At 43.0% G+C, this 13,792-nt stretch overlaps 1 protein-coding gene across 3 annotated transcripts in view; it reads right to left on the minus strand.

Annotated features, from left to right (window-relative positions):
• SNX3 (sorting nexin 3) overlaps positions 1-6,876 on the minus strand; it is an 18,190-nt gene extending 11,314 nt beyond the window's left edge. Inside the window, exon 1 of one of the 3 annotated variants that reach the window (XR_003254575.1) lies at positions 6,528-6,874. Coding sequence is in view for 2 of the 3 variants with exons in the window: in XM_026072031.1 (XP_025927816.1) it covers positions 6,528-6,689 (162 nt within the window). In the remaining variant the exon portion in view is untranslated. Of the gene's footprint in view, positions 1-6,527 lie in introns of all 3 variants that reach the window. The other 2 variants (XM_026072031.1, XM_026072030.1) reach the window with 2 other exon arrangements.
• Positions 6,877-13,792: the final 6,916 nt, after the last annotated feature.

Below are 13,792 nucleotides of genomic sequence, written 5' to 3' on the forward strand. Positions count from 1 at the left end.
ATTGGCCATAAAACCAGCACAAACAGTGTGGCTTGCCAGCCCCAGATCTTTCATGACAGAAGAGTTTTGAGCTGGGTTCTCAAAAAATAGCCACAAAGGGAATACATTCTCAGAAGCATCTTGTGTGTGCAATATTTGCTTTCCTACCTTGACCAGGAAGTGAGGGCTTCYCCACCCCCTCTCCCCTCAAAAAAAGCTATAGCTGCAACAGCAACTTCAGAGACCTTTCGATCAGCACTAGTTTCACAGGGCATTCAGACTGTGTACTTGCTAAAACAACCTTCAATACTGTAATAGGCATTGGGGGAAGGGGGGGGAACAACCTTTAAAGAAAACACTCTCTACAGTTAGAAGCTTAAAGCTACGCTGTATTACTTATTTCCCCAGATGAAAAGCAGGGGACACCTGACTGTTCTAAAGTTCAAGCTGACATTTTTTGGCAAGCCATCTAAAAATAAAGATGTATCAAAATACTCTGGCGTCACATGCCTACCTGGATCACAGCCATTTGTCTTACAAAGATTAGTCATTGTTCCATTCGATTTGGCCAGTTCAGCACTGTACTAGAGCGCACTCTTAATACATGACAATCAGGGCCTGTGTTGGATGAGTAGAAGTTAAAGGCAGCCAAGTTATCAGTTAAACTAATATACCAGTAGGAAGTGCTACTCAGACTYGGTTATCCTATTTATACAATAACAGATGTCAACACCAAGCTAGTTCAGTACCTTAGGACCAAGTTCTCATACTCAGTTTATCAAAAAAAGTCTACAGAAGTCAGCTGCTTAGAGCAAATACATGGAACAGACCTGTGAATCCATTTTCCTTGCTTCAGAAGCTTCCTTCTAAGACACTTCAGTTCTATTTCTCCCCAGCTAGTATCCTGGGGAATTCTTTGCCTTTCAGCTATTTTTATAGTGTAATGCTTAAGGGAACAGGTAATGTTTGTAAAGATGCTGCATCTATGCTGCAGAACAGAAAGCCAGAAGTCACCTGTTTCCCAGAATCAGTGCATTTCTGTTCTTTCCAGAGTAGTCTAGAAATATCTTTAACTGGCTGCAGTGTCTAGAATGGTGTATTAAATGAGTAATTAACTGCAGTTAGAGCAGTCCTGCAGCATGATGTAAGATTTGCAGTAGTAGAGAAATACTGAATTAATGCTGATTATGCATCCCTAAACATACCCACACTGAGTCAGTGTTTAATCATTACTCCACCACAAGCTTCAGAGACTATGAAACTGAGCAGTGCTGAAGTGAACTGTGTACCAACAGATTCATGTGAAGAGTCACAACTTCAACACTTGCTGAATGCAAGGACAATAAGTTTGGTACTGTTCAAGGACAGAACATTTCAAAGACACGTTCACTAGATCAAGAATGCCACTTTGCAAGATCTTGGTACAAAACAAGTGCTTTGAGCAAATTGTATTTTCAGTTCACTTAGCCTCTCATTCTGAATTTATCTGGTCACAGAACTGTAAGTCAATTACTTAGCAATATGCTGAAATGCAAACACTGCATTCAAACTAGGCCCCGAAAGATGGGGTTAGATAACAACAGGCTTTCAGATGCAACCCAAGTTTAACAGTAGCTTTGATTTACTTCCCCAATCCTTTGAGGCCAGTACTATTCTTAACACTGCATGCACTGTACAGCCTACATGTTCATTTCCTTCCCCACTTAGAGCATATGCAGTCAAGTACCTCTGCAGGTCTATAGAGGTCTTTCTGCAGAAAGTACAGCAAGGGTGACTTGCCTTAAAGAGCACTGGTTCCACCCAAGTGATTCACTTCACATCTGGAAGCACAGCAGCAAGGCGTCACCTTTTACACGTCAAGTAAAACAAACCACTGAACTGTGGAACCCCATGAAGCTAAGGTGGGTACCTCAGTGCTCAATATAGACATACTGATTAGAGGCAACAGATAATCCACCAGAATAATTAAACAAAGACTTTTTGTTTAACTCAGTTGCACAACTCCAAAGATCCTCTGATAAGGGTCCTAGGCTGACATTGGCACTGAGACCCTTAAATTGAAAAATGGGGCTATGTGAACCTATTTGAACTAGTAGCTTCTGTACCAGATACTTTATTTTAGTGACTGACAGTCTGAGTAGTAATGGCTTTTTTGCAAGCTCTCACTAATTTTAAGTGGATAAGTTTTTAACCATTCATTCTAATCAGGCTGAAATGGGCAGCGCAGAAATCAGTTTTACAGAGACCTTAACAGATGAAATAGTGCTAATAAAGGGATATTTCTCCAAACATAGCTCCAGGGTATCTGTATGCTTTGTTTATAGTATTCTAAGCAGAGTGCTCATTTCCCAGGGAACTACTTTCATAATGGTGTAAGATTCTGAAGTGTCACAAGTCCCTGGGATCAGAGGCAGCTTGTAAAGCTTCAGTCTTGTCTCCTTAAAGGATGTAAGTGACTGAAGCTGTTACATAGACTATTTGAGCAAAAAAGTTCTTGTTGACCCACTTCCCAGGAACACTACTGGTCTCAACTACAGTAGAAGTTGAATAATACCTGAAACCAAATTGAGAAGGACTCCAGACATGCTGAAAGCTGGTAGTACAACAATTGTCATTGTTCTACATTTGTATTTCCTGGAATTCAGGAAAATAGCTTACAGCCCATAAGTAGTAACAGGTATTTGAGTACATTCACATGTTCTTGCTGGAGAGTGCTGACATGTACAAGTCCACCATTAAAAGGGGTAGCAAGTAGAAGGGAATCACCCCTCTAGAGGGAGTTTTAACTACTGGTCTCCTATAGAGACCACTCTTCCCTGAAAAAGTACCTGAGTGACTAGCTAGTAAAGACCCATGCACATGGCATGGAGACAGAATTCCACTCAGAACTTAACTGTTAATTCATGCCTTTCCTCATGGGTTAAGGGCAGTGAACTACAATTAGTTGTATTACTTTAGCAGGTATTCTAATTTTTTTTTTTTTTAAACCCTACACAAGCACTGCTCTGTGAGCTCCTGGACACTTTCAGAAAAACAGATGACTACTTTATCAAGTTTTAGTGGGCTAGAAAAAGTATTTGAAGTTTTATTTCTTACTGCATTGTTCTCCTTTTTAGCTCACCCTAAGCCTCCACACAAAAGATACCTTGGAATGGAAGGGACTTGCCTAATGCTGGTGAAAAGCAAACTGCAAGAACATGGCCCACTCGAAAGCACAGTGCTAAAACAGCAAGTTTAAAAGGATGGTGTCTTCCCATTACTTATCATCACTGAACACTGACATACAAGTTTTATTGTCATGATGAAGCTGCATAGTAGTTGCATTCAGAAAGGTTCAGAAAGTTAGTGTTTTAGCCAACCCCATCCAGCAGCCTTTGCAGCAAGTTTTAACAGCTGTGTGAACCTATCTTCAGCTGAAAACAGGGAACAGAAAAATTGCCAAGTAAGCTGCCCTGTTGAAGCTTCTGTGTAGGCTTTTACCTGAAGCATACTTGAGAGCTTAACCACTTGTGAAAGTACCATGCATTTACCACACCGCACTAGCTATCATACTAGCCTACACAGAGGCACACACTATGGAAAAACCTTTCATAAGTATGAGAACATCACTGACTTCCTTACCCAGTGGTATACTGGTACGTAGTCTACCCAAAACACTCTGAGCACCCAGTAAAGCTTTTCATATCTGAGGTTTACCAGAAGTTGAAGAGTATAGCAACACAGGAATTAAGGCATGAGATTTTTCCACTTGTTACCTTCCAAGCAACAGTTAGAGTTAAAATGGAAAACTTTCCAATAAAAGCCTTGGGGAGGTTCTACAGTATTACACACAAACTGTTTTAGCAAGATGTTGAGAGACATCAGTTTAACAGTTTGCTATCAAGCTCAGTCTTTCTAACAGAAGTTAAGCTTTGAGATCTAGACAAAGCAATAAAGATAGAATGACCCTTAAACCAAGTTCAAAACACCATGACAACAGTGCAAGTCTCACTGCTTCTTTGGAAACGTGAATCTGTGTCCTCTGTGCAAGTGTTTCTAGTTTAGCACAGTGATCTCTAGCCACAACACCAGGCTGTCCAATAACTGCTGGCAAACTCTGATAAGAGCTAAGTCATCTAGTTCTACACTGCTTAACACTTTAATGGTGGTTTTAATTTAAAACATAGCCTTTTAAGTATGACACAGGCAAGGTATTCCATCTTCTCATGTTTGTTCCACTGCTGGAGGAAGCTGGGAAGGTCATCTATCACTTTCAGCGACCACAACCAGTTGTCAAAACAGAGACTAGCTGGTGGCTACTGTCTGTCTCCAAGGATGAGATCAGCTCCAGAGAAGTAGTAAAAAGCTTATAATAAATATCTGGTACAAGACCTACTTTTTAGAACTATAATACTATGATAATTCAATTTCTAACTCCTTTCCCATGAGGGAATTTGCATATTGGCAATATGGTCTGTTTTATGTTAAAAAAAATGATACAGATTTACACAGTGAACATCATTCTGCGTGACCACAGAACATACCTGCCCTGCAGCCTTCCAACACACAGAAGAGACCCAGAACTCTCACTTTTACAGTTCATGATAGATATGAATGCACACATACTGCATGTGCTATGTGTACAGTAATGCACAACTGGAAAGAGAATGATCATGTATTACAAGAGATAGTCCTGTACACAAACACATACAGATGGATGTAGGGAGCACCCTCCAGAAGACAGTGTTTAGGTAAGAACATAGAGGAAGGAGAAAGTAAGAAGAATAAAGGTTACAGTGTACATTTGTATTATGGTCACTTCTAGGTCTTCATTAGAAGAAGAATCTAGAACTTTCTAGCCCAAATAGGCTACTCTTGGCCTACCTACAGTCTGGAAGCCTTTTTTGCTTTGCTTTTTTTCCTCTTTAAGGACTTCTCACACAGAAAAAGCAGTCTCATCCCCAAGTCCATACCAAGGCTTGGTCCCTTATCTTCCTTGGGCCCAGCAATTCCAAATGCTCAGTCTCATGGGAGAAAAAAACACCAGTAACTAAAGGTACAGATATATAAGGCACAAATACCTCCCCCTGCAAGGCAAAGAGTTACATTTCTTTCTGCTAAGTGCACAGCTAAAGCACTGACAAATTGACTACTGTTAATCTGTCCTCACACAAAGGCCAAACACAGGCTACAATTCTGTTTTAACCTATCCTCCCTGCCCAAGGGGCACACGCTGAAGCCAAGAACAGCTACCGAAACACAACAGTTTAGCAACATCAGAATTAAAGAAGTATCCTCCCTAATCAGTTCGGATCTCAGTTGATTTTGCTTTTATAAGCAAAGCTACACTAAGCTGAAAACTTGCACCTTTAGCACCAGAAAACCCACACAGGCTAGAAGTTATCAGAAGAATTTTAGTGGCCAATCAGGCCGAACCCAGCTGAAAACTTTCCTGCCACAAAGACATGTGTGCTCTGTGGTGTCCAGTGAGAGCAAAACGTCAAACTGCAGGGTGGGAGAGAAGAAGGGCGGTGGGTGGGTCAATAAGGTCTCTGCCCCTCTATCACTGCCTGTAATAACCGACCAGCTTCAGCCAGTTGTGACAGAGTAAGGCTATACAGGCAGTAAACTGAATCACAAGGTACAGAAGAAGATAAGATCTTAAGAGTTCATCTTTCTCAATCTCGCTTGTTACAGGCAGCATAGACTAGAAGGGGGCACTACCTCAGGTCGCTACCAGCACAGGGCAAGGACCACACAATAAATGGTCTGTACTTGCTTGTCCACTCCTACAAGCCCTATTTACTGAGGCCATAAATCAAGACTGGGGAGCCCAGGAATGACTTTTCTCCAGCTCAAGACTACTAGCTTTCCCTGAGACAAGGCAGTGAATATGGCCTTCCTCACTAGGAAGGAATCTGATACCACTGAGATGAAATACTTGATAGCACACAACTAGGAACAACCCTGTTTATTAGGCACTTCATTTATATTTCAAGTATGAAGGAGACTGAAACCCCCCCCCCCCCCCCGCATACACTCACTCCATCAGTTTAGCTAGCTTTAGTCTAGCTTTCATGCCCAGGAGGCTTATTTACAAGTTCTCCACAGCTTTTGGAGACTGCTGGAATACCAAACCTCACCTCCTATCTCAGGGCAGATCCACCCATATTACTATATTTCAGACACCTGAGTTTGCCTCCTTCTGTTTAGAGGCAGGTGAGCAACCGCTGACACTACAGTATTTCAGTCCCGTGGTAGTTGTGCATGGCAGTGCTGAAAACCTGGTTGCCCCTCGGTTGCCTCAAAGGAAGCCTGTTAGCTTAGCTATCATCAGACTTCCATACAGGCGAGCTATCATCTCCACGGCCTCCCGCAGCAGCCGGGGCCTTCCCCCGCCCGAGGGACGGGGTCCCCCGACGCTCGGCCATCGCCGCCCCCTCGCCGCGCTGACGGGCCCCGCGAGCCCCCAGACCGGCGGCGAGCGCCCCCGCTGCGCAAGGGCCGCCGCCACCGAGGGCGGCAAGCCCCCCCCCGCCCCGGGCACCCTGCGGCCGCCCCTCCCTCACCTTGACGCGGATCTCGTAGGTGGTGAAGCGGCCGCGGCCCACCCCCACGGTCTGCGGGTTGCCCACGTCGATCTCCAGGAAGTTGCTGGGCGGCCCGTAGGCGTCGTTCAGGTTCTGCGGCTTGCTGATGAGCCGCCGCGTATCCGCGATCGTCTCGGCCATGGCACCGCGGCGCGCGCGCGCCTGCCTGCCCTCCCCCCCGCTCCCTCTCTCTCTCCCCGCCGCCGCCTTTCCCCCTCGCAGAGCGGGCAGGACGCGAGCGAGCACCCGAGCGCCACCCGCCCTCTTAACGCCCTGCGGCCAGCTGACTGCCCAGCAACGCGCGACCCACGCCACCGCCCAGCAGGAGCGGAAGCGCCCGCCGCCCGCGCGCAAGGCAKCCTGGGCGTTGTAGTCCGCGAGCGGCAGGCCCGCTCGCTACGCCCGGCGGGACCGCCCGCCTCCGAAACTACACGTCCCGGCGGGCGGCGGGGCAGGGGCAGCGCGGCGGGCTTCGAGTGTTGGCTTCTCGGGCCCGCCCGCAAGGGGCGGGAGAGCCCGGGCTGGAGCTCAAGCCGCTGGGCGTAGCCTTGCTCCAGCCGGGCGGCGGGGGGGCTCCATGGGGGCGGCCTGGGCCAGCGGTTTGAGCCCCCTGGCTTAGCCGGGGGTTTCAGCGGGGCCGCTGGCAGCCTTTCGGTTGCTGATGTGCGTGGCAAAGCCTGTAGTGTTTGGGTTCATAAACAGGTAACTGCTCACATTCGCCTGCCACCCACATGATTTCACCCAGTTAGTTTCACACTAATTACATTAATCCTGCTGCGCTGCTCGGTCACTGGTTACAGCCCAGGACACGGTTGCGGTAGCCGTGACGCGGCTCTGGAGGCGATCTCAGCGTGGTTCAAGGGTCAGTGCTCAAAACAGGCCCCTCTGCCACCAGCCGACACACACACGGCGCGCACCGCAAAACACTCAGCTGGTGGTGTCTCCGCCGTCCTTCTTGAGCCAGGGGAAAGCCACCCCGAAAAGAGAGTCCCCTCCCGAAGCGTTTGCACTCCAGGTACAACTAGGCAGAGAGGGGACCTCTATAGATGCAACAGAATATATAAGAGATATCAACAGGCTACGATGATACAATTCTGTCAGCATAAACAGATCTAGCTACTTGCTTGCATACTAGCAACTTAATCCAATTTTTTAAACCAAAGGAGGTTTTAGCAATGCATACATACATACAATACCTACAATAACAATACATAACTCTTAGCTGGAACATTTCACCAGCAGATCTTAAAGAGTACAGCAGAGAAGTATCTTTATTCGTTACAGGTGGGGAATCCAAAATACGTGAGTCTAGTAAACAAGCCAGGAGCATAATCTAGGTCCCGGAGTCCCTGTCAAGGGTTCTACCCAGTAGGCAATCCTGCCTCATTAAGGAAGGTTTTGAAGGAGATAATGAGTTTGTTTTGCAGATATTTACAAGCATGTGGGTGAAATTAATGAATGAATGGTGGAAGCTGCCTGGCATCATGGACTGATTAGAGTTATCAGATGACATCTCAGTAATGAATAAGTAGTATCTCTCTTTTTTTTTTAATGTAGTGAAGAGAGGAGAGAATGGTAGAGGAATTCAAAGAGTTTTTGTAGTTAAAGCAAGAGAATAAGAAACAATCTTTGTGACAGCATTGTGAATAGACAGGAATAAAACCGTACATATCAAGATCAGGGTAAAAGACACTGCAGTAATCAAGATATGAAATAGTGAGAGCCAGAATGAAAGGACTGGATAGGACCTGCTATCAGTGCAAGGTGTTAGGCAGAAGGAATCAACCAGATATAAATGTGGGCTGGAGGAGGTACCTACCAAAAGTTCTGAGTTGAAGATGAATTCTACGTTACTGGCCCAAGCTGCAAGCAAGAATGGCAATATTTGTACAGCAGGATGTAAAGCTTTTGCTAATGGCAAATTCTTGAATTTTCATAAATAACATGCATTTAATAGCAGTTTAACCAGCTGACCTAGATTTTTTAACCTCAATATCTTACAGAAATAAGAGTTTGTTCACATTTCATCTCTAAAGTGTATGGAAAGAAAAATGACTTTACTGTGTTTCAAAAAAAAATGGGGGGGGGGAGTTTAGGACCTTGAAGAAAGATAGAAAAAAAGAGAATGAGAGAGTGGGAGAAGTGGGGCTGATGGGCTTGTTCCCTGCAAAGTTCTAAGGTCTTTGCTTTTTCTGTGCCTGACTTGAATAGACGGTGTGTTATGATAATAGAAGTATTGACAAAGAAGCAGAATGTTTGCCTTCTTGCTGCACACAGCACATCAGTGAATGCAAATGACATTAACACATTGCTAATACTTCCAAATGACTACATTATCTGAGAGGTCTTCCAGAAGGTTTTGTATCCATTAAGAGTACCCCTGCCAGTGATGATATGCATATGTTATTTTCCTTCCTTCCTTATAAAAGAGTTCTGGTGACTCAGTGTAATGACTATTCAGGTAGACTGAGACTGTAGGAAAACTAGTTAAGTTTTTCTGAAAATTTGTGTCTAAGCAGCAGGCAAAATGGCAGGTTGCCCAGAAATCAGATCCAAGATACTCAAAGTTAACATCAGGCTGGTTAACAGATGTCTGGGATAATAAAAAGATAATCAGAAAGCAGAGATGAACCCAAGGTACAAAAATAACCCATCCACATAATGAGAATGCCGTAGGTGGTTTGCTTCGTAACTTGTCTGTGACTATCCTTTCCATGACTCCTCCAGTATTATTTCTCTTCCTTACTCATGCACCTTCCTTACTTCCTTTCTTTCTGCTAATAACTGCCATCTATTCACTTTTTAATTATAAACAGAAGTTAAGCTGACAGTTTTATGAAGTAGGAGTAAAAGGAAGCATCTAAACCTTACCTGAATTATGTTAGTTATTAAACTGGGCTTGCAATAAGGCAGGAAAAACTCATTCATTCTAGTGAAATTACATATAGACATGTCTGGATAAGCTTTTGTTTGTTATATAACCTATGCTACTACATCTGACTGCAAATGTTAAAATATGGTAGAGCACTGGTATTATCTTAAGTATAATATACTGGCTGCTTTCCAACCAAATCCAGTTTCATTGTCCGTTCCAACAACAACCAAAAAAGTGCCTAGTACTGTATATTTGGGAAGGTTTGTGAGCATATGATGAATCAGGAATAATTTGTTTTYGTGGTAAGTAAATGCTATTAATAGTGAGGCTTAAGTTGAATGCTTTTTTCACAACATATTGTCTTAGCTGCACCCTTCTGTCTCTGCTTTTTCTATCACAGGTATTTGATGATGGAGGCAAGCAACAGGGAGTGAATGCTTTAGTGCCCATGTGTCAATAGTTTTGTAAGGAGGCTACAGTGATTTGGTAAGATCTCCCTTTTTTCCTTTTTTTCATGAACATAACTAAGGTCAGATGCAAATCTTCATCTGACCTGGGAGAGAGGGGAAGATGCCCAATTTCATGCCTATCACCCCCCACTTTACATCATATAAAAGCAGACATGCCACACTAACTAGGCTAATTGGGCAAAGAAGAGGGAATGAAGGCAAGGGAAGATTGCCTCCAGCCCTCAGAAAATCTGTGTTTGTTTATTCCAACTTATGTTTTGGAATTTGCGGTGATCTATGAGACTCTGGGCTTGCACTATCTATTGTTGCTTCTGCTTGCTACAGAGGTTCTTCCCTCAAAATGGAGACGGTGAGGATAAGTTCAGGGAGGAAAGGTTTTTATCCTGTTTTTGACATGAACTCTGGGTCAAATTTCAAATCTGGAGGTAGAGAGGTCAGCTGTGTTTGTAGGTCCAGAGATTATAGGCAAGAAATCAAGCATTTAGAGTAACAACCAAGAGATTAGGTGCTCATGGATTTGTTACTATACATTGTTTATTCAACTAGGAAACAAAACTGTTCTGGCATAACTTCAAGTGGCAATATGTATACTATAATCTTATAGCAAGTGCCCATAGCAGCAGGTATTAACATAAGTTTAACTCTTAAATTTGTTAAAGTATTAACTTCTGGGTAATTTTGTTTGTTTGTTTTTAAAAGAAGAAAAAGTCACATTTAACTGGAAAGGAAACCAAATCTCTTCATTACCCAGCTGGGATTCTCCAGCCTTCTGACAAGTGCCTAAGTTGGCACATTTTAGTCAACATAGGCATATTTTGTCAAAACTTGTGGGGAATGCTGACTCAGGATAAGGCAAAAGAAAACCCCACAAGACATTGAACTAATTGTGCAATGCTGTATGTGGAAAAATGATTTCCTGATCCCTGCACTAGGCAACCAGTGCTTTGAAGCGTGGTGTTTGAATATCTGCATTCCTCCTTATCTTCCAGATAAAAAAGTTAAGAGTGTAAATATAATTTATAATATCCACATATTATATATATAATTTTCTATTAACTTTTAGCTATTGTATTCAATTCTTCTTCTCTGTTTTTACACAATATTATCCCTTTCAATAGGGATGATTATCAAATACACTTCTATATTCCTTACTTTCCCCACTGTTTGCATTCTGTTCTTTACTCTCCCAAGCCTTACCTAGCTGTGCTCTGGAGCCTATTCTGGCTTACATCTTCTAGCTTGTTGATATGTAAATTCTACTGTATTAAACCTCTGTATTCATTGGAGATAGATACAAGGACTAAGGGCTAATCTGCCTAGTCTTTGTACAAGTATTTTTGTGTTAAAATGACCATCGTCTCTGCCTTTGCATTTGTACAAAATGTCATCCAACAACACACAGGCACTCACATCTACTGTGAACCACTTGTTCTGAGAAAAGCTGAGTAGTGCCAGTGTAGCTGCAAAGCTGTGCAATAAATTTGTAATATGTTGAGCCGTCTGAAATGCAAACTATAAACAGATAGTGAAAATGATAATAAGCCCATAGGTTTGGGAACATTTTTGCAGCTTTATTAATCTGAGGTCTTATAAGCAACACAGGCTGTTAATACCGTATTTGATTGTCTCTTAACAGATGAGGCTAAAAGCAAGCTTCCCACAGAGTGTTCTGACATAATTCCAGGAAATGGTTTTTAAAGGAAGCTACATTGATGAAAACTACCCACAAAATCCGTTTTCCCAGAGTTGGCTGAATGGTCAGTTTGGGATCAAAAGTATTTATGTATGTGTGTGTGTATATGTATATGTGTGTGTGTGCATATATATATACACATATATGTATGTGTGTGTGTATAGATAGATAGATGAGGCAAAGATGTTTCCTGTGGTGGGAATATCTTGCCTTTCAGGCAGATAAAGCCTGCCCTCCTTCTGCAGAAACCCAGAGGAGACCTGACAGAGATCTAGAGATCCTTTGACACACACATCCCCACAGGGTTCAGCAGAACAGGCTCTCTCAGGGGAGTGCAGTTTTATACCTCTAAAGGCAGGGGTGGGGTGGGGAGCCTCTAGGGGAGTTTTATTATACACTGGATTTTATTCCTATTAAATTCCAGCTATACTTTTGGCTGGCAGACTAGTAATACAACTGGGTTAAACAAGTGTCAATCTGATTTCTACACAGTTAAAACCTCACTTTTTTGGAGGTGAACAAAGGGACAGATACAGTGAGTGAAGTATACAAACATACTGCAGCATGGATCTGTATTTGTTACAGGACATTAACTATGACAAGCTACAGAAATATAGTTGAAATTCATGTTCTTTTAGGTTAACAACAAAGCCCGTTTTTGCAAAGTGTTTACAGCCACTACAAATTCAGTACCTTGGGTGTGCAATACAATGTATGGGGGTATTTCAGAATTTGCCAGTTTTTAAAGACTCATAACATTGCAGAAGGTTCATTCGCTTAGGTAGAAAATACCATAATAGACCCAAATGGGAAGTTTTTTCATGTTCTCTTGGATAACAAGGTTAAATAGAGGATCCGTTAAGAAAAAACAGTGACAATTTAAATAAATCAGATGTTTTTGCTGAAGATTATGCTGTCATTTTCTCCAATTATTCTTGACATTTCACCTATTCTTATTGTGATCTGAGTTAATAATGGAAGAAAAAAAAGGCTCTTGTCGCCTTGTTTATTCTTTGTTCTCAAGGAGATAAGCTGTTTATAAAGATATGTTATTTGTTATTTAAATCACTTTTACTGAAGTTGTTTGTTTCCTTGTTTGAGTTTCTAAAAATATTGCAACAATTGTGGTGCATCTTTGAGAAGTCTATTCAATTCACTATGATTTGTACTGAAATTCATGGCTAAATGGGCACAGGTGTTGATAGCTGTAACATGCTAGAATGAGTCAAAACCAATAAATGCTCAATAAAGGAAAGAGGAAAGAAAATGCACTGAAATCAGCTCTTTTAAGATGTGATAAATTGGCACTTTAGCTTGCTACTTAATTAGGTATATAACACTGAAGATGTGTCTGGAGAAACCATGTATTTTAAAACACATGAACATGTTAGAAAATAATTTCAATCACTGTTAATATTTTCAAGATCGTAAACATTTTAAAAATTGGCAATAATATTCAGACTATAATCTACTTTGTTTGCAAATAGCTCTGTCGTGCCCTCGCGTGACATTTTTGCTATACTCACATAAAAAAAGTGTTGAATAATATTCTATGAAAAAGATTTGTTCCCTTTTTCATGTTGCACAGAAATTTACCTCAAGAAAAAAATAGAGGAATTCTCATGTTGCAAAACTAAAAATAAAGGGGGAAAAAGAAAGAAAAACCACACAGCTGTCCGGAAAAGCATTTTCTGTGCACTTTTACAATGAGCAGACCTTTTTTTAATCTCTTTTCTTGCACAATGCACTCAGTAGGCAACATCTTTTGAAGCCCCATCCTGGCTTTCTGGTGCATTTCTGACAGGACCGGAGGGCCAACTGGCACAACAGGCAAACATTACGCTTGGCGATTCCCCTGAGCCTGCACCTTTCTGTGGGGGTTGTTTGTTTTGTTTTGTTTTGCGTTACGCCATCTGTCAAAAGATCTTCGTTGTCAAAAGCTAGGTGCTGGGATGAGGTAGTGAGCTGCCTACTAACTGAGGTCAGTAGTCAGCTGTCTCTGCTAGAGATTTGCGCCAAGTGGCGGCGGCGGCAGCTGCCGTTGGGCGGGCCGGGCCGGGCCCGCTCTGCCTCGCCGCCGCCGCCGTTCGCTCGCTCCTCGCCCTTCGGGGGCTGCCCCGCTTCGGCGGGGCCGGGGGAAGGGGCCCGCTCTGCCTCGCCGCCGCCGCCGTTCGCTCGCTCCTCGCCCTTCGGGGGCTGCCCCGCT

Source organism: Apteryx rowi, unplaced genomic scaffold (genome assembly GCF_003343035.1).
Source record: "Apteryx rowi isolate R43461 unplaced genomic scaffold, aptRow1 scaffold_334, whole genome shotgun sequence".
NCBI lineage: Eukaryota > Metazoa > Chordata > Aves > Apterygiformes > Apterygidae > Apteryx > Apteryx rowi.